The sequence below is a fragment of the Ambystoma mexicanum genome, chromosome 2q, assembly GCF_040938575.1.
Source record: "Ambystoma mexicanum isolate Mex_15411 chromosome 2q, UKY_AmexF1_1, whole genome shotgun sequence".
Classification (NCBI taxonomy): Eukaryota; Metazoa; Chordata; class Amphibia; order Caudata; family Ambystomatidae; genus Ambystoma; species Ambystoma mexicanum.
In genome coordinates, this window is record NC_090924.1 from 461886700 (window position 1) to 461911894 (window position 25195).

Consider the following 25195-nt stretch of genomic DNA (forward strand, 5'->3'; position numbering starts at 1 on the left):
TCGTTTGCCATCGTGATTGCTAGCAGCATGATTATCCAGCAAGGAAATCTCACAAATGGGACACGATGGACAAATATTTTTCAAGGGGAGCCCCATAATGATGTACCATAGAAGAGAGAAAGGTAGGTAGGACCAGTTGGCCTTTGTGGAGTGTGACTCCACCTCAAAAAGTCCTGTTTTCTGATGGCAATCTACATGGCACAATTAATGTTTGTTAAAAAGAAAAAAATGTCATACGTTTGACTTTTTATTTAATTTACAGATTTTGTACAATGTGGTATTCCTGGAGTCACCAGACCAGAGTTGTTTTGAATACAAACTATGAAAATCTCATTTTGAACTGTGAAAGCCAAAGTGCTGTATTTGATGAGCTGCAACTGTTACCCCAACATTTCAGATAACTGATGTTGCATCATCCCAGTTGTTTGCAATTTCACCAGTTCGAGGTATTGCGAATTCAGGGTAAATGTTCAAGTGCAAAAGACAGGAATCCAACACAGCATGTTATCTCAATGGCTTTTACTTGTCCATTCACCAACAGCACTTGTCCATGTTTATAACTATTATACATAAAATACAGATTGTTTCGTGTTCCCTGACCTGCGCTCACACGATTTCCCTCCCAAATCTTAATGCAAGCCCTTCATGTCACCAATGTGGAATAAAAGAAAGGCTTTCACATAATAACTGGTGAATAAAAATAAAACAGGAAAAGCAAACTAAGAGTGCAAAGGGTTCACATGTCTAGTGGTTTAGAAGAGCTCTTTTGGCATCCTAGCAGATATGCTCAACAAATCACAACATTGAAACATGTCAAATGCACCAAAACTTGTGGTAAACAATGGCTTTGGATTCTCCATCTTCCAAACAGGGAAGCAACAGGTAAGTTTAGGTCAGGGCTATCCAAGCAGACTCCAGTGAAGATCTCCAATTTGCCTGCTTTAAAAACAAACAAAAGTCCCCATTTGAGTTCTTTATCAGAGGAGTGCAGGTTCCCAAGACACATCTCTCAAAAACGTTCATTCCACACAGCAGAGTGTAGGATATAAGTTCACAAGGCCTAGAGAGTCCTTGAAACTGCAGCTTAAACGACATGAGTTTCCCCTTTAACTTGCATTGAAATGTCAGTTATGAAAGGACGTGGACGCTAAAATAAAATCAGCGTTTGTCGTGTGCGTAAAGCTGAAAGGATGGAGCCAGTGACTTCCAAAGTAGTAGCGCAGAGATATGTCCACACTGCACAAACCTTCATGGAACCAAATCACAAGGTGAAGCAAACCCCAATTTTCTCTTTGTGAAGCTCATTTTGTCACCCAACATGGGAGTAGAGGAAAGGGTCTTGGGCTGTTAAAAAGCAGTCTATTCAGCTTCATTGAATCTTGTCACCATGGTCTTGTGCAAGGCTTCCTTGAATGACTCTGTTGTTGTTGTACCATACGTACTGCCACGGGCACCAAGACCAGACCCTCGCACCCTGGACTGAGCCTAAGTGGGAGGAAAAGGTAAACAAAAAACAGGTTAGATGCACATTGAGGAAAAAAAAGAATGTAAAAGCAAAAACGGACAGCTTTCAAATAGGGAAAATAAAAATTGAGGCGACTGTATCACAGAAGAACTGACAAGTACATCATAAGACTCAATGCATGATTCCACCCAGTAAAGGAAAATATTTGAGATCTTAATATACACCCCGGTAGATCCCTAGGACAGGGTTTAAAAAAAAAAATGTATAAAAAAATAAACCCTGTTGCAAAACATGGGTTACAACTACATCCCAGTCTGCCAGGTCACAGCACTTTCTTAGATATCAAGCTTATGTTTTATTTTTAAGAGTAATTTGATTGTTTACAACATCTAAGTTCAAGGACATAGCAGAAGGAGAGGGCAAATCATGGGAACTGGAGGGTGCAAAAAATGATTAGTATGATGCAAATTACAGTACATTTCTGTTTAACAATAGGCCACAAATAAAGAGGTACGCCTTATTTGTATAATTTTTACTGATTCATTCTTGCCATCATTACCACTGATTTATGCGATTAAATTATTTGAAATGTGTATTTTTTAATGAAAGCTTTTCAATCTTTGAAAATAATGTTGATTTTTAATTATCTTTATTGGTTTCGACACAAAGGCATCTTGGAAAAGGCCCATAAGGCGATCAATGGAGGGGTGGGTAATGATCTTCATTAATGTTGTGCCTTATGGTAGCTCCGGCTAGAATCTGATCAGTATCCCCGACTAAAGGTCTGGTGAGGCAGTGCTTGCTCAGATTTAAATTTCCTTGGATTGTGACTCTCTGTGATAAGAGACTTCCAACTAAAGTCTCCATGTCATTGCAACTCAATTTGCATATACTGCCCTTTATTGCCCATATGTATACCAGTATAAGGCAACTTTGAGCGCTTAATTTTGTCCCATAGTAATTGGTATGTTGGTGAGTAAGCCGGTGACAGCTCTTGTAGCACTTAACTACCCTACGGCTACCATGAATGGGCATTTATCTCCGAAGGCATTCTATTAGTCATACAGCTGCTCCACTTTGTTTTGTGGCCTTTGTCTGGCTATAAGAGATGGCAAAAATAGTTGTTCTGCAAGCATAGGCTCTTTCACAGCACATAATGGATTCTCTGTAAGTGTAGCTTTCCTGTTCAAACTCAATTGGGGTATTCCAGACACCCCGATCCACATGTGTGTGTCGACCTGTGTACTATGAAGTTTGTCTGGCAACTCCTGAACGCTACATGCCTATGTATTGGTAGGGTGCCATTTGCCAGCTCTTGGTGAATGAAGATCTTGGGGTGTTCAAATTGAAAATCAGCACCGTTAGGCAGATTTAGGAAGTCACCCTAGTTATGGTGAACATGGAGACTCAGTTTAGCCAAAACCCAATCAAGGTAGTGTCAAGGGTAGTCATGGCTTAGTCTCAGGAGTGCGTGCCTGGCCAGGTGCCCATTGAGTCCACGTAGAACACCACACAATAATTCAGCTTCGATAGTTCTTTATAAAAAATATAATATCTTTATTTAGGTTCAGAGCATAGCAAGAAATTAAACTAGCAGGTAGTAATTTCACACAAAACCATATGACACAAATATATACATTCAACAGTATGTTCTGGTTTGGTACCTCTATGTAGCGCTACTCTATAGATAATTGACTGAACTTATGTTAATGTTTGATAACAAAGAAGTCTTAAACTTGTGTGCCCATTTCTCTATTATATTAATTGCTCATATGTGACAAGTGTTTCAACTGTACTTCGGTCTTCAAGACTGGGCCGTTTCTATTTTATTGTCCTGTGTTAGTAAAGAGGAACTTCTCACAGACATAAGTGTATGGGATATCAATTCCCTTGTACCTTCCCAATCAGATCTCATCCCGGTTTTACCGTAGGATGTATGGGCCAGATGGCGCTTGGTCGAAACACGTGTCACATACAGGCAATTAATGTAATAAAGAGAAATGGGCACACAAGTTTAAGACTTTACTCTTTGTTAACAGCAGTAACTTGATAGACCGAACCGTCGCTATCGGCTACAAGCACTGTACATTTGCCTGCATGGATCTCACACTCCTCCAAGGATACCCCAGACATGTCACTGTGTTGAGTCGGGTGCCTAGAACCAGCGCGTCCCGAGATGGACTAAAGCAAGACTGGGGACAGTTTATGGAGAACACCCAACTCCATCAGTAGACGCACGGTCTTCGATGTGTGGTCGGCCCACCAGAGCACCTCAGCGGGAACGCACCAGCCAGTTGTCCAGGTAGGGGTATACGTGGATGCCTTGCAGACGAAGATGTGCCGCCACCGGGTGCAGGCACTTCATAAAAACACCCTTGGGCCGATAACAGGCCGAAAAGCAGGCCCTTTAGCTGGTAATGCTGACCTTGAACCACATACTGAAGGAACCTGCAGTGTTTCTTGAGAATGGGTATGTGGAAGTAGGCGTCCTCCAGATCCAATGACGTCAGAAAATCTCCTTGCTCAAGCTGGCCGAGTACGTGTTGCAAAGTGACCAGACAGAACTTCTGGGACTTCAATTACTTGAGACTACGAAGATCTGGGACCAGCCTCCAACCCCTGTGGTCTTTCAATCCAGAAAATATCTGGAGAATACTCAGCCCTGGTGACAGGTGTGGGGTATAAGGGGGGGTGGGGTTTGGGGGCGGGAGCTTACTCTATTGCCCCGTTCTGTAACATGGCGCGCACCTCCTGCAGAAGCTGTGGTCTGTTTGTCGCTGAATTGGAGGGATTTAGAACACCTGCGTTGAAATTCAACGGTGTGTCCCTGTCCGAGAACACCTAGCACCCATTTGTCCCATGGTGATTTCTCACGTGCCGACCAATTTCGCCAGCCACCCTCCCACCGGGGTACCTAGGTGGGGGCCCGATGTCACGGCCGGTTCTGGCCTGCTTGGGCATTGGCGCTCTGCCCTGCAGGCGGCGTTGCTGCCCTCTGCTGCCTTGACAGGAACTCCTGTACGCTTCCTGAGAGGAGGAAACGTGGAGGCTGTTGGTACCGTGTATTATATCCCTTGGAGGATCTTCTGTGTTTTCCTCTGGAAGAACGAAAGGATTGCAGTCGCTGCTGCAAGGTTCCCTAGGAGCGGGCCGTCTCTGTGGCGGTCTATTGCTTGTAAAGACTTGTCAACCGCCTTCCCGAAAAGGCTGTCCCTGTCGAATGGCATGAATAGTTCCCTGTTGTATCGGGACAAGATGGCTAGGGCATTAGCTGCCTTAACGGTAGAGGCTGCCCTGTATATTATTCTCTTACTCATTGCATCCAGTTTCTGCACCTCCTGATCCGGAGGTACCATGGATGCCGACGACTTTGCCGAGCGCTTCCTTACTGCTGCCGAGATCGAGTCGGGCGATGGCGAGACCTTCAGCACCTGGTGGCTGAATTGGGGAACCAGCACTTCTCCAGCCTGTCCCGCTTGGTTGGGGGCTGTACTCAGGTTTTTCATCAACGCCAGGCCCTCCTCCCAGATGTTATCCAGGAAGGGAACAGATGTCTCTTCTCGACTCGTGCCGTTGGTATAGGAAGCCTTCCTTCTTGGTCTCTTCGGGGGTTAACAAACAACTCTGAGGCCCTTGATATGATGTAATGGAATGATCACACTTCATCAGGTGGGGAGGTCCTATGAAGCACGTCCGCGTGCAGCATCTCCCTGTCGGCCGCTATGAAGTTGTAGTCATCGTTGGCCGTGTCTGTATGCTAGTCCAGGGCTCTGGGTGAGGTCTTTTCACGACAAGGTGGTTGTGTTGTCGGATGGTGGCTAGGACCAGAGCCCCCCCCCTATGGTAGTCTTATTCACAGAGGTGATCTTAGCCTCAGAGGCTCCTGCTTGTCACATGAGGGCGAAAGTCCTGGAGGCATCCGATGCTGGATTTTGGTGACCAGTGTGTGCAGGGTCTTTAGAATATCCAGCGACACGTCCCCATGTCAAGGGGTGAACGGAGCTGACACGCCTCCTCTTGCAAGCAGGTGACCCTCGTGATCCATGTAGCAATTGTCCTGCAGATGGTTGTCCTCATTGGTACGCGACAGCACCCTGATGCACTTACCAGGGAAGCTCCAGCGGTGCGACAGTCTCGCTCTCCTTCGCAGAAGGCTGTTTACCTGCAGCCGTCTGGGTCCACCCCTGACCCAAGAGTGTCTGCCGCCTTCTATTCTGCCTCCACAGCTGCATCTCACCTTGGGGGTAGAGACACCCGTGGAGTGGCTGGCACCTCCTTTGCTGACCCACTTAGGCGACATCGCAGCAGTCGTCTTTGACTTTAACGTCAATGAGCTTGTCTGGGTCAATCGACTGTGCCGTCGTCGGCTGTTGACCTGGCATGCTGCAATGTCTTAGACAGCTTCGACGAGTCCTCCTCCAACTTGTCCTTCGTCGGCTTGTCCACGGACACGCAGTTCTGCCAGGTTTGGGGACTTCCTCTTTGAAGACCTTTTCGACGTTCGGCTCACCGTTGAGATTGCTGGTGATGGCGACCGCCTTTTGCCCGACATGGGACCCGGGTCTGCAGCGAACCCAGTGGCGCCAACGTAGCAGAGCTTGGCCTTCTCTTGAACCCCTGTGAGCGGGGTGTCCTCAAAGGATCTCAACCTCCTCTACGAGAAAAAGATTTCCGAAGCGGCAAGCAGACTTACAAATGTATCAAAGATGAGGAATATGTGGGAAGACAATCCATTCGAAGTTCACTTCTAGGTGATACAATGTCAAGAGAAGGACCCCCTCCTCTTAACTCTGATGCGTCTCCCTTCCCCTGGCCTTTCTCCAGTTACAGCGCCAAAAGAATGACGTCTACTTTTGACTCTTTCCACAATGTTCTTAAATACCAAAGGGTATTTTGCCCTTCCCCGGGTCTTTCCCACAATCTTCACAACCTACTGGTTCACTATCCTGCCAGGCACAGTGACTATGAAAACAGTTTTGGAGGCAGTTTGTTATTGGGCGTGGATCCCAATCCATTCTTAGCTCTTCAATCAATCTTAGTTATACCCGGTTCAATACCCTGCCAGGTTTTCTTTTTGCTGTGTCCCAGATCCCTGTGGCACTGGATTCCTTCTATCAAATCCCAGACCCCTTTGGTTTCTCTTGCTCGGGGGTCCCAGACCTTCATTCGCAATACCATGGAATGCACAATGGCTCGCAGTCCCATGGTATTGCAGCCCTGCAAGGTCGCAGCACAACATGGGATGCCTCAAAATGCAGGTCCTGAGTCTAGGGGATCTCACTAAGCTCTGGGGCATCATTTTTGGAGTTCCCAGGTCGCCTGGAAGGAAGGGTAACAGCAGGCTCTGGTTACACAGCAGTCTCCGCTGCAATTTCTTCATCTACGGATTCAGGCCCAATGGGAGACTTGTCAGCAGCTTCCAGGTTCGGAGTACTTATCAGGAACTACAGCACAGCATGCATTTTACAGCAAGGGGCGGTCTGACTGTCCAGTCATGACAGCCAGCCCCCACTGGGAGTATGTTCCCTTCAGGCAAAGTGGAAGACAAATGGCTGCAGAGTTTTGGACTCCTCCCTCGCTTCCTGCCTTTCCAGACCCTCTGAAGCCTGGGCGGGGAATCCAGAGCATTCCTGCCGAAGACAAAAGAGCCACTGAGATTGATCCCACCTAAAATGGCAGGGGGTAGAGCAACAGCAGGCACACAAGAAATAACAAAAAAGTAACAAGTTACATACCTGCAACTGTTCTCCAGCATGTGTCTGGCATGGATTCACATGCTCATGAATATTCCCCGTCGTCAGGCTGGGAATCCTCGGTGAGGAAAAAAATCAGTTTCACTTCTGAACTGTCGTTCTCCTAACAACCAATCACTGGCCTCGGTCATACTGCCCCCAGCCAATGACTGCCCTCTACCTAAGCCCCTCCTCTGGCAGCCATCTGCAGATTTGTAGTACGTAAAGTGGCAGTAGAACCAAGAGAAGAGCTGCAGAGGGGTAGGCGGGAGGGTTTGCATGTGAATTCATGCCAGACCCATGCTGGAAAACAACATTTACAGGTAAGTAACTTGTTCCTTCTCCAGCATGGGGTCTGGCATGGATTAACATGCTCATGAATAAAGAATACATAACAGTACACACATATACAACCACGGGAGGTGGCAAGGCTCAATATTAAGTATCTCTTACCTCCTCACCAGGCTCAGCTTCAAGCAAACAGGTTGCAAAGCACTGCCTGGCCGACTCTGCACTCCTCCTTGGAATCCCTGTCGACGCAGTAGAACTTTGTGAAGGTGTGCTTCGACCTCCACGTAGCAGCCCTGCAGTTGTCAAGCAGGGGCACACCAGACAGGAACGCCGTAGTTTCAGCGATCACTCTGGTCGAATGAGCTCTTGGACGGCCAGGCAACGGTTTGCCAACCGGTGACAATGCGTGATGCAGCCGGAGAGCCACATGGAAATGGAAGTCTTGGAGAGGGCCTTGCCATGGTTCACAGGGCCAAAGTACACAAAAAGTTGTGACGTCTTCCGGAAACTCTTCGTACGGTCCACATAGAACTTCAGCGCTCTAGCCACATCCAGCGAGTGCAAAGTCTGCAGGACTACCCCCGTTTGTTTTAAGATTTGTAAAACAAATTTTAAAAACAGATATTCTTGTCTCGTGGAATGTCAAATAAGGCGGTTCTCCCACTCGTAGTGCGGAGGTGATGGCCACAAGAAGAAATGCATTACTCACGGTAATAGCATTTCGGATTGTATCAGCTTAGATTCACATGCTGTGCATATGGTCCGACACCCAGTGGTAACTGAGTATTGCATCTGGTCTTTCAGGGACCGAAAGGGGATGTCGGCATAGGCGTGTCTGTAACACTATCCCTATCGTGACGTGTAGTGTACCCAAAATCCCTCATGCGTCGAGGTCCCTCCGATTGTATTTTTTCTGACATGAGGGAACCCAAGGCTATTGTGAGTGAGTACATAAAGGGAGAAAGTAGTAAGACGTCCATGTTCCGTCCACCCGCGCGCGGAGGCAGGGTGGGTGCATGTGAATCTAAGCAGATAAAATCATCAGAAATGCTATTACGGTGAGTAATGCATGTCTTCTGATGCTTGTTAATCTGCTTAGAATCACATGCTGTTGATAGACTAGCAAGCAGTACCCAGAGTTGGAGGTGGGTTATGAGAAGTAACAGTAGTGAAAAGCTGTCATAATACTGCTTGTCCCACCTGAGAATCAGATCTAGAATGAATGTCTAGGCAATATTGTTTTGTAAAGGTGCGTACAGAACTCCAGGTTGCCGCTTTGCAAATGGACTCAAGGAGAACATTTGCAATGAATGCTATGGAAGCCCCAGTGCCCCGAGTAGAGTGTGCTCTAGGCTTGAAGGGCAGTTCTCTCTTAGCAAGAGTATAACAGTGTGATGGATTTGACAATCCACCTTGAGATAGCTTATTTAGAGACAGGATCCCCTTCTCTACCAGCTGTCACTGAAACGAAAAACGTGTCTTCCTCAGTGGTTTGGGTCTTTCCTGGTAAAACATGACTGCCCTGCGCACATCTAGTGTGTGTGTGTGTAGGCTCTTTCAGCCATGCTAGTGGGATTCTGGAACAAAGTGGGCAGTTAGATTGATTGGTTCACATGGAACTCTGAGATGAATTTGGGATGAGTGCGCAGAACCACCTTATCCCTGTGGACTGTAACAAAAGGGTCTAGAACTGAAAAGGGCCTGTAGTTCGCTAACCCTTCTAATAGAAGTGATAGCCACTAGGAAGGCCGTCTTAAAAGTAAGGTCTTTTAGACTTGCTTTATGCATTGGTTCAAACTGAGACCATGAGTCTGGTCAAAACCAAATTTAGATCCCATCCGGGAGCTGGGGGAGGGGTAAATTCTCTTAACCCCTTCCATAAAAGCCGTAATAACAGGTATTTTCCACCACAACACTTTCTGTTGTGACATAGTGTGGGCTGATAGAGCAGCTAGATGAACCTTTAGGGCATTAAAAAACAAACGTGAGTCTAACAAATGAGTTAGGTAGAACACAATGTGGGTAGGCGGCGAGCAGTCAATGGGATGGACGCCCTTGGTTTTACACCAAGTGACAAAGCATTTCCTCTTACTGGAATAGCAATAACGAGCGTTAGGTTTTCTAGCCTCTCTGAGTATGTCCATGCATCTCTGAGGGAGTTGAAGGTGTCCAAACTCTATAACCTCAGGAGCCAGGCTGCTAAGTTCAGAGTTTACGGGCATGGATGTAGTGTCTCCCCTCTGTCCTGAGACAGCATGTTGTACGGGCAGGGTAGTTTCAGAGGGGAGAGGGACATTTCCATTAGAAGAGTCGAACCAGGGTTGGCGGGCCCACATGGTGGCCACCAAAATCGTGGTAACTGGTTCCTGGTGCATCTTGTGCACTATCTTCTTAAGTAGGGGAGTCAGGTGGATGGGGGGGAAGCGTAGACAAATTTCCCTGACCATGGTATCCAGAGTCTGTTTCCCTTGGAGCGGTTCTGGGGGTACCACCACTCCTCGAATCTTCTGTAATCCTCCAAAAAGTGAACTTGATGAAAAATCGCCCTCGAGGGCCGTAGAAAGCGCCAAAAACAGGTCCCCGTCAGTCAGACGATGGACCGATGGAGCTTGAGGCTCGATTGACTGAAAACTAGAGCAAAACCCTTAGGAAAAAGAAAAAGAAAAAAGAAAACCCCGCAAAATGCAGTAAAAGCTCACAAGCTATATCACAAGGACTCCCAACACTTGAACGTGCGGTAAAAATCTGAAGCTGTCTGCCAGAGGAGGGGCTTATGTAGAGGGTAGTCATTGGCTGGAGGCAGTATGACCCAGAGACCAGTGATTGGTTGTTAGGAGAAAGACAGTTCAGAAACAAAACTGATTTTTCTCTTTACCGGCCCAACGACAGGGAATATTCATGAGCATGACAATCCATGCTAGACCCCATGCTGGAGAAGTAGGCGTCCTCCAAATCCAGCGACGTCAAGAAGTCTCCTTCCTCTTGTTGGAAGGAGCATGTGCTGCAGCGTGACCCTCCCGAATTTTTTGGCACTGGATTAACGTGTTGAGACGCTGCTGGTCTAGGATGGGCCTTGTTAGGCAGAATTGCATGCAGTACCCTCTGGGACCACCACATACAATTAGGACTACAGGTGTAAGCAAAAACTAACCTTTGGTATAAGTCTGTACCACAGTTTTGTGGTAGCGAGCTGAGCAGCCAGGCTTATCTCAGGAGGGAATGTGAGCAGTACAAGAGGTTACACAGAGGCCTTACAATCACAGTGGTTCAAGTAGACACTTATACTCAAGGTTTCTTGGTAAAACACATTAATATATTACACAATCATTTAGAATTCAGAAAACTTTTACTAGAAGGAGGCAATTTAATATTATACACAAACACACTAAGAAACCAATAAGTTTCGGAACAAATTAGGCTCCCCTGAAATAGGAGCAAAATGGCATTTGTTACTTTCAATGGTAGCAAAAAGGCTCAGGTTAGCAGATTAGATCACAAATACTTTCTTAGGCAGTGCAAATAGTTATAGTTCACTAGAGGACTTGATTCAGTTCAATAGGCATAGGCCAAAGTCAATGGACTAGTGTCTTGGATAGGAAAGAGCAGTTCTTGAAGTAAACGGAAAAGTCTTTGCCAAAGTTCTCAGAAGTAGTGTGTATGAAAAAAGATCATATGTTGGGTCACAAGCTGATTAGACCTGTAAATTGGGAAAGTTCCACAAACTTTCACTGCGAGAGAAGCTTTCTCTCAATCGGGTTGGCACAGTACCTTAGCATGAAGCAAAAGATGCAGCTGAAGACGTTGGTTCCTGGCAGTTCCGGCAGAACCTCACTGTTCCTGAGCCGCAGTCATGGGGACAAGAGGGAGGACGTCAGGGGACTCCTGCACAGGATCGTCTGAAGTGCATTTGGGTCTCCTAGGAGACTAAATAAAGGGAGTTTCGGGCACCTCCATCACTTCCTGCCCACCCCAGACACTCAGACACCAGAGACGGTCTTCAGTCCTGAAGGCCGCCAAAGGCATGGAAACAAAGGGACCAAACCTGGTCTGGCGCATAAAGAAACACTAGAAAGACCTTTCTAAAAAGAAATGGTGAAAAAGGAGAGCAGGACTCGTTTAAACAAAGGAGCTTAAGGCGCCATCTTGAAAAAAATGGCTCCTGCGATTTTTGACTACCAATGTTCGCGGATGGGAAAAATCATGGTAGTTTGTTGTAAAACCACTGCCACCAGCCATTTTGATAGAAAAGGGTAGCATTTGACTGCTACATGAGTTTCTAGAAACGGGATAATGGGTAACTCCTCCAGCACTCTATAGGAAGATAGTGCGTGCTGGGTCTAGGAAACAGTAGTTTATCGAAGAGAAGGTATTTAAACCTTTGGGAAGTCTAAAAAGACATCCCTGTGTCACTGCACTGAGGGTGCTGTCTAACACATGAAAAGATGCCTATGGAGTGATCTTAAAACTCCATAATCAAGGAACACAAGTGTAAAACATACATCACTCCCGCTTCTGCGCCTGCGTTCTGCCCTGGGGACGACGACGGCTGTGACCACCACCACCGAAAGCCTTGGAGCAGCCGTCTGGGTAGGCCTCCTGGGTTGTAGACTCGGAGGGTTGACGGTAAACGAGGAGCTTCCACCAAAACCTTACTTCGATATGCCAGATTTTCTGCCAGAGGTGCTAAAGGAAGAGCTGTGCTGCTGGAGAGTGCCCAGGGCACCGGCAGTCTCCATATCAGTCTTGATGGCCTGCAAGGATTAATCGACAGCCTTCCCGAAGAGGTTATCCCCATCAAATGGCGTGTCCAGCACCCTTGTCTGGACCTCCCGCTAGGGAGAATTATCAAAAATGTGCCAATTCCCTTCACCTTAGAGACCCCCAGCAATTTTTCTGGATTTTGAGGACTTGATTTTTTTACCTGGAGAGAGTGAGTTTTTCCCCCACTCTTGTGTATTTTGAAAACTCTGTGCTTGGTCTCCTAGGAGACCCGAATTCACTCTGGCGCGATTGGCTAGCTGACTGTCCAACAAGGGCAGCCACCGTGCTGGGTGAGTGGCAGCTAAGTTGGAATGAATGGGAGGAAAATGGATAAAAGGCAAGTCTCTTAGCTAGGAAGGCAGAGTCAACCATTGGAACGAAAGAACCAAAGGCTAGCTTGAAGAGGACGGCTGCACAACTCCTGGACCATTGGTTTGCCCTGTGAAGCCCTGCTGCAGGTCTGAATCGCCAAGTTCATCTCGACAGAGAAGCACCACAACGAAGACTTCTCCCTTTGAGTTGGTGGGACCAATCAACTCTAACCGTAAGCCACCTGGATACTCACCTCGGAGCTGGTTGACTTTCATCAGAGTGCTGCAGGAAACCTTAGAACCAGCGAGGGAGATACCAGTCAGTGTGCTTGATTTACAGCTACCGGAATCAAATATTTGCCAGTTGCCAGCTTTTTAACCAGTCCCAGTGCAGGAGTCTCGACGGCCTCCCTCTTGTCCCCACGACTGAGGCCCAGGAACAACGAGATCGGCAGGAACTGCCAGGAACAGAAGTCATCAGCTGCATCTTTTTTGTCATTTGTAAAGGGACTGTAAAACCAGAGAGTTTTTACCTCTCGTGGTGAAAGTGTTTAAAACTTTCCCAACTCACAGGCCTAATCAGCTTGTGACCCAGCATATACTTCTTGCTACAAACTACTCCTAAGAACTTGTGCCAAGACTTTTCCGTTTCACTATCAGAACTGCCTTATCCTATCCAAGACTTAAGCCCATTGACTTTGGCCTAACCTATTGAATTGACTCTTCTGGTGAACTCTAAATATTTGCACCGTCTAAGAATAACTTGTAACCTTTCATGTTCTAAATAACACATGCCTTTATGCTCCTCCTTCAACGTAGTCCGAATGTCTCAGAAACTTAAAGTGTATAGTACTGTAGTATATTTGTGTATGATATTTAACTGCCTCTTTCTAGTGAATGTTTTATAACTGACTGTTGAATAAATTAATACGTGTTTAACCAAGAAACCTTGAGTGTAAGAGTTGAACACCTGTGATTGTAGACCTCTGTGCAACATTACAGCTCACATTCCCCTCTTGAGATGAGCCTGGCTGCTCAGCTGCGCTACCAAAAACTGTGGTAGACTTCCAAAGGTTGGTTTTGCTTTCACCTGTAGTCTTAGTTGTGTGTAGTGGGCCACAAGGGTACTGCACAGAAACTCTGCCTGACACCACCTGGCAGAAATTGCCGGCCTTCAGCAAGCCTCGCCGACGGAGGCAGAGCCTGTTCCCCATCTGTCAGAAACATGTGTCAGCGATGTCCAGGCCACCGTGATGGCATGGTTCGAAGTCACTTGCCCCTCCTGGAGGAGTGCGATTGCCTCCACTCACATGCCGTCGGGTAGAATTGGGGCCAGTTCTTTGTCGTGCATGGCCAGGATCACCAGTGCGTTGGCCGCCTTGACGGTCGATGCTGGGGAGTAGAGGACCTTTCTCCCCATGGCGTCCAATTTCTTCCCCTCTCTGTCTGAAGAGACAGAGGACGAAGGGTTAGACTAGCTCTTGCTCGGAGCCGCCGACACCACAGAGTCCGGTGACTGTTGTGACCATAGGCACTTGGGTGCGTACTCCAGCACCCAGTACTTTTTCTGTAGCTTGTTCCACTTGGCAGGGGCTCTGGCTGGATTCTTCAATAGGGCCAGGCCTTCCTCCCAAACGCCGTCCAGGAGGGGCACCGCCATGATGGTTTTCCTTTTGGCCTTGCACCTCTGGTAGAGGAAACCTTCCTTCTTGGTCTCCTCGGTTGACAGCTGGATGAGCTTGGACGTTCTGGCGACCATGGCATGAAACAACCCCACCTCATCCGGTGGGGATGCAGCGATCTGCCTGCCGTGACGATGTCGGACACCTGCCGCGGGTTTGGAGGTTGACACTGAGGTGCCGGATGGCGTCTCCTCTTTTTCCCCCCGGAGGCTGATCCGGGGCTGGGGTCACTGGGGCCCGCGGCATCCTTTTCTGGACTTCCGACACCGCATGTAGGGTCGAAAGGATGTCCAGCGATTCTGCTCTTGGCGGCATTGGATCGTTAGGCCTAATAGGCCCGCGCTGTTGTTGCTGCGGTTTCTGCTGTCGTCGCCCATGTCCTCGTGGACCGTGTTCCTGGTCCTCCTGGTCTGAGGAAGAAACCTGTGTGTCCTGGGGAACTGCCTGTGGCAGGCCTGAGGCTTCTTCGCCCCCCGCCACCCCCAACCTTTTTTGCATTCCAAGGGGTCTGGACCGGATTCAGCAACGGCATCCTCTTTTCCATGGTCTTCTCCACCGCCCCAGACCAGGCCTCCCGCCTCATGAGCAGGGATACCCTGGGCGCAGTCAGGGCTACCTTCACCGGGTCCGCCTCTTTGGCCTTAGTGAGAGCGGCCAAAACCATCTCGATAGTAAACTATACTTCATGCGCCACCTGGCCCTTCTTGCTCAGCCGGCCGCCTTTTCTTTCACCCTAGGCTTCTTGGCCCCCTCTCGCAGCACAGCTGAGTTAGGCAATTTAATTTTTGGAAGAGGAGCTGGATCTAGAGATTGAGGCAGATTGTAAGGTGATCGCGCCCTGCCCATCACAGGTCACCCCGCAACCCAGACAGAAAGACTTGCAGTGTTTGGCCTTGTCTTGGGCCCTCACGCACGGAGTGCCCTCATAGGACTTAGAAGCCCGCTCCTCAGACTGGCCAGACCTGGGTGAGGCATGATCCTGCTTGGGGCCCGAGGCCTTGGCACCGAGCCATGCCGCCAGTCTACTGTGACGATCCTTCATCGTTCTGGAAGAGAACCTGAGGCAGATTTCGCAATCTCCTTTGCAATCAAGGTGAAAACAGAAGCACTGAAGGTGTTTGTCCTCCACAAACACGTTCTGCAGTCCGCATCTGGCACAGAGCTTGAAAAGAGCTTCCCCTCTTCTCTTCTGACAGGATCAGGGGTGTGGAGCAGGCAGTATGGTCTTCTGCAAACTTCCAACGAAACTCGACGTTCCTTGCCCTTGTGGGGCGCTGAAATTCACCGACAAAAGGGTCCGTCCCCGCTTGTCGGACGATGGAGAGGAGAGCCCATGCGCTCTGACAAATATAGGACTTTCTCGAAACAGCACGAAAAAACGCTCACGAAGCAAAACTGAATGTGCTGGAAAAATCTGAAGATGGCTGCCAGAGGAGGGGTTTAGGGAGAGGGTAGTCATTGGCTGAGGGCAGTATGACTCGGAGCAGTGATTGGTTTCGAGGAGAAAGACAGTAAAAGAAAAAACTTTCACTGTCACTTGCCGAGGATTACCGGCACGACGACGGGGGAACAGTCATGAGCATGGGAATGCATGCCAGACCCCATGCTGGAGAAGAACAAGTTACTTACCCATTGGGGTAAGGCTGTTCTTTCGACTGGATGTTCCTCCCACAGATTCCTCATCTTTCGACACATATCCAGTTTCAGCTGCTTCGGGAAAAATAAATCCTTGGCACAGAGGGCGCTGTGCATCGATGGCGTCGACTTGATGTCCCTCGAAGGCCTCCACCGAAGGCATATATAGCAGGCGCAGCACCCATTGGCTTTAGTTCTGTTTTTCCCCTTTAACACCAGAAATACCTTCTAAAAAGGGGAGTGACCGTACTCAGCCTGGATGGAACGGAAGCTGCAATAGCACAGGAAATTCTACTGAGGGGTAGGATGGGAGTGCAATAAGAAATATGTGGGAGGAACATCCAGTCGAAATGATAAGTTACTCACCATAGTGACGAACTTGCTCTTAGTCCATAGTCCCCCTTTCCTCAATACTGTATGGGTGTCCCTTCCAAGAGAAGGGAGCGGAAACCTTTTTCACCAGAAAAACCTTCATCCCTTTAAATTTTAGAGGCGTGGTGGTGAGCCCCAGGGAGCATGCGCTGCCCTGACCCCACCCTCCGGTGCCACACCTCAGTCCCCATTGATGCGCTGACAATAGATTTAAATTGCCTAATGACACCAGTATGATTAAAGGGAGGTTGGTGGGACGTATGGAGGAAAGGGGACTATGGACTAAGAGTACGTTAGTCAGTACAGTGAGTAATTTATAATTACTTTTACGTCCCGTCCCCTTTCCTCCATACTGTATGGGCGATTACAACTGATTGTAGCCCCAGGGTGGAGAGGAGACCCTCCTCAAGCAAATAGGTTTCTGAGAACCGGCTGTCCGAAATCCGCATCAGATCTAGAGCCAGCATCCAAACAGTAATGCTTGCAGAAAGCCGAGTGAGAGGCCCAAGTGACGGCCCTGCTTAGGACTTGCCAGGGGACATGGCGCTGGAATGCGATGGCCGTTGCCTTGGCCCTGACCGCGTGGGCATGCATGTTGGCCGGGAGCGGCTTGTGCTCACCCTCATACACTTCTTTGATGGCAGAGACCATCCAGCGGGATATGGAAGCCTTAGAGGCCTGGTCTCGAGCCTCTGAAAGTGACAAACAGGGCGTCCGACTTGCGGAAGCCCCTGGTCCTGTCCAAGTAGAATTTTAGGGCACGCCCGACATCCATGCAGTGCAGCACTCTGCGCTTCGTCCTTGGGAAAGAACACAGAAAGGACTATTTCCTCGTTCAAGTGAAATGCAGATGGAACCTTGGGGAGAAATGTCGGGTGCAACCTTGTCTTTGTGAAAGGTGGTTTATGGTTCTGAGGCGACCAGCACCTGTATATCTTGCTGACTCTGCGAGCCGAGGTGAGGCCGACTAGTAAGGCCGTCTTGATGGTGACCAGCCTGATGTCCACGGATGCCATTGGCTCGAATGGATTGTGCACCAGGGCGCCCAAGACTATGTTAAGGTCCCACACAGGGTGCGGTCTCTTGACGGGCGGGTAGAACCTAGCAAGACCCGTCAGATGTCTCTTGAAGATAGGGCTAGAGGAGGAAAAAGTGCCTTCCTCCAAGTATCTGTAAGTCCCAATGGCTGCAAGGTATGTGCGGCAGGTGTCCACCTGTATGCCCGAATGAGCGAGGTGCGCCGAAAAGGAGAGCATGTCGTCCAAATTGCAAGCCAGTGGATCAATTCCCTTGGAGTTTGCCCAGTGGCAGAATCTGGTCCATTTGCTTCTGTACTGGGCCCTGGTGGCTTTGCTCCTGGCGCCCTGTATGATCTCCAGATTAGCATTTGAGAGGGTAAGGTGCCAAAGCGTTACCTGCTCAGGTACCACGCTGTGACTGCTAGTTTCCCTGTTGCAGGGTGGATGATTCTGCCCCCCCTGCTGTGCCAGATGACGTGCTGGGCCCGTCGGACGATGTATCAGGGGCACCTCCGAGAGGCTGAGGAGCTCCGAAAAACCATGGCCTGGCAGGTCACCATGGAGCTATCAGAATGATGAGGAGTCGGCGAGACTCCTTGATCTTGCAAATTACCCGGTGGATCAGGGGAGTGAGCGGAAAGGCGTAGGCTTTCATGCCGGTCCATTGGAGGTGAAATGCGTCGCCTAGAGAGCCGGGACCCTGACCATGCCAGGATGCGAACTGGGGACACTTCTTGTTGTGCCAGGTGGCAAGAGATCCACGTGGGGGTGACTCCACCAGCTGAAGATCCGAGTAAAAAGGTTGTTTAGCTACCACTCTTAATCGTCCGCTCACAGCCTGCTGAGCCTGTCCGCTTCCAGGTTGGAATCCCCCACTGCCGAGAGGTAAATTGCATTTTCCAGGGCCCATTCCCACATGCTGATCGCCAGTCTACTTCACAGAGGAGGGGATCTGGTGCCTCCCTGCTTGTTGACGTCGTACATGCTGGTCGAGTTGTCCGTCTGCATGAGGACAACCTTGCCCTTGATAAGTGGTAGGAATGCTCTGAGCGCTAGCCAGATGGCGTTATCTCCAATTGATGTGGTATTCCTGCTCCTGTCGAGTCCAGGTGCCGTGGACTGCTAGATCGCCCAGGGCGGCTCCCCAGCCCTCAAGCGAGGAATCTGGTGATGGTGGCCTGCGGGGAGGGCGGCCAAAAGGGCTTGCCCCTCTGTGGGTTGCAGTCCCTGGACCACCAAGTTAGGTCCGGGTGGAGAGATGGAGGAACGTAGATGCTCTCGGATTGCGAGCCCTGCTCCCGATTCCATAAGGCCGCCAAGTGCAGCTGAATTCCTTATTCTCGTGTGCGGCATGACCACTGGCAGTAGACCCAGGAGATGTTGGTACCACCATGCCGAGGTCACTTCTATGCTGAGAAAGTGGGCGGTGGCCCTCTTGATGGCCGAGATTTTGTCCTCCGAAGGGAAGACCCTCGGAGGACGTGTGCCAAATCAGTCCCAGGAACGTCAAGAGTCTGCGTAGGCTGCAGCTGTGACTTCTTGAGGTGGAGCGAGGAGCCCAGATCGTGCAGTGTGTTCATAAGGACAAAGGAAGAGTGATGCACCGCTTCTGGAGAGGTAGCCCTGACAAGCCAGTCGAGGTATGGGTAGATGTGGAGGCCCTGCGCTCTGAGGAGAGCCGCCACAGTGTTCATGAGTCTGTTAAAGAGCCCGAGGGCCGAGTTGAGGCCAAATGGAAGGACTTTGTATTGAAAATGGTAGCCCATGAACCTGAACCGTAGGAAAGAACGATGGGGCTGCCAAATCAGGACATGTAGTTACGCATCCTTCAGGTCCAGGGAGCACATACAGTGTCCCTTGTCCAATGTCTCCGCTATAAAAGCTGGCATAACCATCTTGAATTTTTGCAGGGGTAGGGAAAGGTTGAGGGTGGAAAGGTCCAGCACAACTCTCAAGCCCGCCTGGTTCTTTTTCTGAATGGTGAAAATCCTGGAGTAGAAGCCAAAGCCTCACTGGGAGGCTGGAACTTCCTCCACTGCCTGCCTCTCTACGAGTGACCGGATCTCTGCCAAAAGGGTTGCTGTCCCAACCTGTGGGAGTGGAGGAGAGGAAGGAGGAGAAGATGGGCTAAGAAGGCTGTACCCCGTGGATACTACAGAGAGGATCCAGGGGTCCGTGAAATTCTGGTGCCAGAATTTTGCATGGAAATCAAGCCTGCCCCCCACCGGAGACACGCGGACCAGAAGGGACGTGTCATGCCTTCTTTCCCTCGAAGGCTGATGCTGAGGAGGGGGACTGGAAAAAGCCCTTACTCCCCGCCCCCCCTTTTGTTTGCACCAGTTTTGAGACAGCGAACGGTCCGGCTGCCTGGATCTGAGTTCATGGAAGCCGCAGAACCGTCCATATGTATGACCCTTTCCCCGAGCGCTGCTGAGATTGGGAGTCCGATTTGGGCGTGGTCTTTGAAAGAATGGATCAAGACTTTGCCGTTTGTGAGCTGTTCCCCTTTTTGTCCAGCTCTTCGTCCGTAGAGGAGTGGAAGAGGGCCCCCCCCCTCGAACGGTAGATCTAAAATGCACTCTTGACATCCAGGTTGAATTTCATTGACCGGAGCCAGGCTGTTCTCATGTCCGTGGCAATGCAGATGGCACGGCTTAAGGTATTCATATGAGCCACTGTGGATTCCATGAGGTCCTGCTCAACGAGCTTGGCTTCAGCTAGCCCCGCCATGAAGCGTGAGTTGCACTGGGTTGGGAGTGCCAGGAGGAAGTCCGCAATTTGCACTCATAACCTTTGGTTGGTGGCAGCCAGTATGGCATCTGCGTTGGCCTGACGAAGGTGAAAGGAGGCATTGGAGTAGAGCTTCTTGCCGTACGCCTCCAAGATCTTCTCCTTGCCTAGCAGCGCCACAGAGGTGGCGGCTAAGGATGACGAGGCTTGGAGTATAGTGATGCTGCAGCGATCACCGAGGAGTGTGGTTGAGGATGGGTCGAGAGCAAGAGCATCCCCTTCCATCTGACTGTACTTGGCGTCCAGGCGTCGATTGACTGGCTGGACCGAGTGGGGCTTAAGCCAATCCTTCTGGACCAGGGAGACTACATTGGTTTGCAGTGGAATCCCCGTGTTGGCAGTGGGGTGTCGCGTGAGGACTTCTGCTAGAACCCCCTCTGGCAGCTGCTCGTCCTCGGGTTGGGGGAGGCCCAGGTACTCCGCCAGGCCAGCAAGACGTTTGTGTAAGGCTGTGGCTGAAGATGGCGTGTACGGGTCGTCCTCCTCAACCGTATCCTGCGGGTCTGGAGGATCCTGTGGAGGAGGAGTAGATGGTGCCGGAGGCTGGGGTACAAGGACCCCAGCCGGAAACTGAGGAGGCAGCTGAGGTTGCAGAGTTGGCTGTGGGGCCGGCTGCAACGGGGCCTGGGCGCCCGATGGACGAGTCCGTGGTGCCGTTATTATGGCGGGAGGACTTCCCTGACTGCTTCCTTGATAACCCCCACCTGAGGAGACCTCATGAGGCCGAGGAATTTCTCGAAGAGCACCTCCTCACAGGCCAAAGAGGTGGTAGGGGGTACCGACTGAGTAGCAGGGGGCTGCTGGAGCTGCTGTCTACCCTGTCCATATGGACACAAAGGGAGGCTGCCCTGTGCAAATGAAGGGTAGACTGTAGGCCACATACCTGGTTGAAGCCAGTCCCACCTTGACACTCGTTCTTCGCCAAATTCCTGGAATGGCGTCAGACGGGTGTCTCTTTCTGGCACGGCGGACATTTTGTCGAGCTGCCTGCCACGAGCCTGTGACGTGCCTGCGACGTGGTGCACGGCCAGCTGGGCCCGGGCGCTTCCAAGACTCTTGCGTGTGGATCACGAGGCTAACCCTGCTCCTCGGCCCGGCAGGTGCGACACCCTCAACCCGGGGGCCGGTAGAGCTGCATTTAGGCGCCCCCTCGGACGTATTGCCGGTATTCGGGCATAGCCCCTCTGCAATGGTGCTGGTACAAGGGCTGAGCCCCTCGGGTACAGCCACAGTACAAGAACCTTCCGGTCCCTGAACACTGGGTCCGGGAGGATCCCTTGATCCGAAGGCCGGTAGTGGAAGCAGCCTTGGTGTACATGCCGGTAGAAGGACCTGGCCGGTCTCTCCTGCGCAGGAGTCTCCCTGGGAATGACTCTCCCTTACAGGGGTGCGTTGGGGAGAAAAAAAAAATAATAATAATAATCAGCCCTACCTTGGGCTTGGTTAGATGCTTTACGATGTTCTTAAGATCCTCTGGAGGCGACCTCTGGAAGAGCTCCCTCCACCTGGCTAGTCTGTTCTTCAGCATCTTCGAGGACAGTGAGTCACACGCCGAACATGATTGCTAACCGTGGTCTGGGCCAAGGCAACGTTGGCAGAGGGCATGGGGGTCTCAAGTTGGGAAGAGCCCATTTCAGGATGGACACCTGCTGAACCCTGTAGAAGTCGACATGTGCCGGGGAGGAGCGTGACGCCAGAGGACAGAGTACCTGAATGATAGCTAAGACAAAAAAAAAGACAAAGAAGAAGTATCCATGCGTGGATTTACATGGCCGAAGCCAAACCCAAGAGCGCTGGTGAATTTGTTCTGTTCCCGTCGACGTGGAAAAGGGGACTGAGGTGTGGCACCGAGGGCGGAGTCAGGGCAGCTCATGCTCTATGGGCCGCACTCCTGTGCAACTCTAAATTTAAAGAGGAAGAAGGTTTTTCTGGTGAAAAAGGTTCCGTCCCCCGTCCCTTGGAAGGGACGCCCATACAGTATGGAGGAAAGGGGACGGGACGTAAGAGTAAGATGACCAGGGGCAAGTAACTTGTTCTTCGAATGGATTGTGTCCTCCCACGTATTCCTCATCTTTTGACAGACTCCCAAAGCAGCATTTGATTTGGCGGAGGGAGTAGAATTTGACTTTTGCTTTCATGAACGGAGTGCAGAACTGCCCTACCAAAGGTACCTTCCTGACAGAGGGAAGATTCCTGGCAATAATCCGTTGTGAATGTGTGAATAGAAGACCATGTTGCTGCTTCACAAATGGTTTTAATTGGAACACCCCTGGTGGAATGGGCTCTTAAACTTTCAGGAGCATCCTTCCTGCCAGCCTGTAACATTCTGAGATAGTCAGAATTATCCATCTGGATAAGGTCTGTTTAGTAACAGCCTGACCAAGGCTATGACCTATATAGCCAATGAAAAGTTGGTCAACACGAAGCTTAGACATTCTAGATATATGAAAGCTTAACGCTCTTCGAGTGTCTTACCTATGTAGTCTTTCTTCCTCTGTTAGGTAAGATTTACACAGAACTACTTAATCTTCCTTTCCTGGTTCGACCCTAGAACTTTTTACTTTATTAGTGGGATATTTTTTATTAATACCTCAGTGAGTGGGAGCCTTTTTCCACACTCGCATAACCTTTAACTCTTTATGGGTGTCATTTTTAAGACTCTCCATAGTGTCTTTTTAAAGTTATCCTCTTTAACAACTTATTGGCAATAAGTGCCTGTTGTTGCTGGGTTGCCCCAGAGGCTCCCCTTTTAACTTGCTTGTGCTGACCTTGAGTGAACTACAGTTCCCATGGGTAAAAAGGATCTTTGGATCCCTTTTACATTTTATTTAGTGAAACCAGCACACCCCACCTTATGTGGAGTGCTGGGGAGATGCAATATATCTCCTTTCACATTAAAACGAACAATTCAGTTAGTGACAAGCTTTCCTTCAATGGATGGTGGCAGTGATACTTTGTATTTATTTGGTGCACCTTTACCGTGGGCTGTGTTCACAGCTGCAGTAAAGGGACCCAAGGGTGTCAATTTCTACCAAAATGGCCCCCGTCTTCTTTTCTTGCCATTTTTTTTTTAAACAGTTTTATTTTTCCTTCGGTGATACAGCATTCCATACATAACGAGTGCAATAGAAAACATTTTACAACAAAACAAGTTGTTATATTCACTCTTGTTATACCGTAATTTGTCCAGTATCCCCAGGGTTTAACCCCTTTTTTTGTTTTATTCTTACCCCCCTTATGTCTCCCCCCTCCCCCTGGGCCTGTCTTGTTAAGTTCTTGGGTCTTATGTCACCTCCAGCTGGTGTCCCCCGTAGTGTTGTCTCTCTCCTCCCGTGTTCTAGGTTGTCAAGCGATCAGAATGTTTAAGGGACCGTGGTTTATAGAGTTGAGCTTCCCTGTCCCCAACAAAGTCTCGGAAGGGGTACCATGTGGATGAGTATCTCTGGTACTTTCCTGTTCTTATGGTGGTTACTTTCTCCACTGTCATGACACCCCATACTTTCACGCACCACCATGGCGCTGTCGGGCCCTCTGTAGTCTTCCACCTTTGTGCCAATGTCATTCGCACCGCCGACAGTAGGTGTGTTATATGGGTGGCTGTGTGCCCCGAAGCTGCGTATGATACTTCTGCCACTGCTCCCAACAAGATCCCGTTAGGGTAGGTCCCTGCCAATAATGGCTTTGATGTGTCCCAGTATCTCTTTCCAGTAGGTTGTCGCTTTAGGGCATGTCCAAAATGCCTCTGTATATAGGTTTTTACTGCACCTAGAATAAGTGTTTCAATATTCATCAAAAGAATATCGTCCAGTTGACTGATTAAGTGATTTGTGCTGAGAATCATTATACAACTGGAAGGGTCTACTTACTGCCCTTGCATTACTGAATGTAATTGTAAAAAGTAACCATTGGTTTTTACTCCCCAAGAATAGGCGTGACCTATACTGAATGTGCATGAAATGGTTTGACTTCCCTAGAACTACTGTTAAGTACTTCAAATAAGGTCTATACTTGGGTCTGTGTTCTTTCAAGTATAGTGTTGTGTTTTTATATTGTGATTTCATATAATGTGTTAGTACTTACTTACTCCTAGATTAATCTGGGCCTGCCTGTATTTAAATAAATCCTTTATTTTTTACATACATAGTGTTTCAGTGTTTCTTTGGATCATTTGTATGACAATTTCACTTGTACTGATTCTACAGCCCTACGATAAACCTGGGGTTGGAGGGCCGGAAGGATCTGAGAAAGTGGGACCATCTTGAACTTGTCCTTCCTGAGGAACTTGTTCAAGTATCTCAAGTCCAAGATGGGTCTCCGTCCTCTGTCCTTCTTGGGTATTAAAAAATAATGGGCGTACCATCCCTTGTTCTTCTCCGCTACAGGCACTAGTTATATAGCACCTTTCTCTAGCAGGGTTAGAATCTTCTGCACAAGAAGCGGATCCAGAATCCTCAGAGTGGTTCCCCGGTGGATCGTTCTGAGGTCTTTTTATACAAAGAAGGAGGTAACCACGGGCTAGTGTTTCCAGAGCCAAGCATCCAAAGTAATGTCTCGTCATGCTTTCAGATGCGGAGACTGCCCCTGACCCGTACTGGTGAACTGTGACAAGACCTCAGAGGTTTTGAGGCGGCTGATGCAGAGGCTGACTGTAAGGAAGCCGCTGCTTGAGCTGGCTTTGCACACCTTCCACATCTACCACGAGGGAATGTTCTTTGGCCTCTGACTGGCCATTCCTCTCTCCCTTACAACTGAGTAGTAGCGAAAGGATATACCCCTCAAAGATTGTCCACTAGGTTGAAAAGGCTCAGGTGGTCTAATAGCAACACCTAAACATTTGGCTGCCGTCTTCGAGGGACATCAAGTCGACACCATCAACGCACAACGCCCTATGACAAGAATTTTTTTTTCTGAAGCAGCTGAAGCTGGACAACATCTGTCAAGAGATGAGGAACATGTGGGAGGACACAATCCATTAAAATGGAAAGTTTTCTTTACTTTAAGCAAGGGAAAAATAAGGTAACCGAGGATTCCCAGCCTGGTGGTGGGAAAATTCACAACATGTGAATCTATGAAGGATCAAATTCTGTAGAAATCGGTCACACCCCTCTCTCCCTACTTCATAGGCCGTAGCCCGGTC

At 49.3% G+C, this 25195-nt stretch overlaps 1 protein-coding gene across 4 annotated transcripts in view; it reads right to left on the reverse strand.

The window, feature by feature from the left end:
- Positions 1–234: 234 nt before the first annotated feature.
- The window catches only part of RBM10 (RNA binding motif protein 10), a 464414-nt gene continuing 439453 nt past the window's right edge, over positions 235–25195 (reverse strand). For all 4 annotated transcript variants that reach the window (XM_069647579.1, XM_069647578.1, XM_069647580.1 and 1 more), the window contains one exon: positions 235–1485. In XM_069647579.1, coding sequence (XP_069503680.1) covers positions 1360–1485 — 126 coding nt within the window. In that variant the 3' untranslated portion in view covers positions 235–1359. The remainder of the gene's footprint in view (positions 1486–25195) is intronic.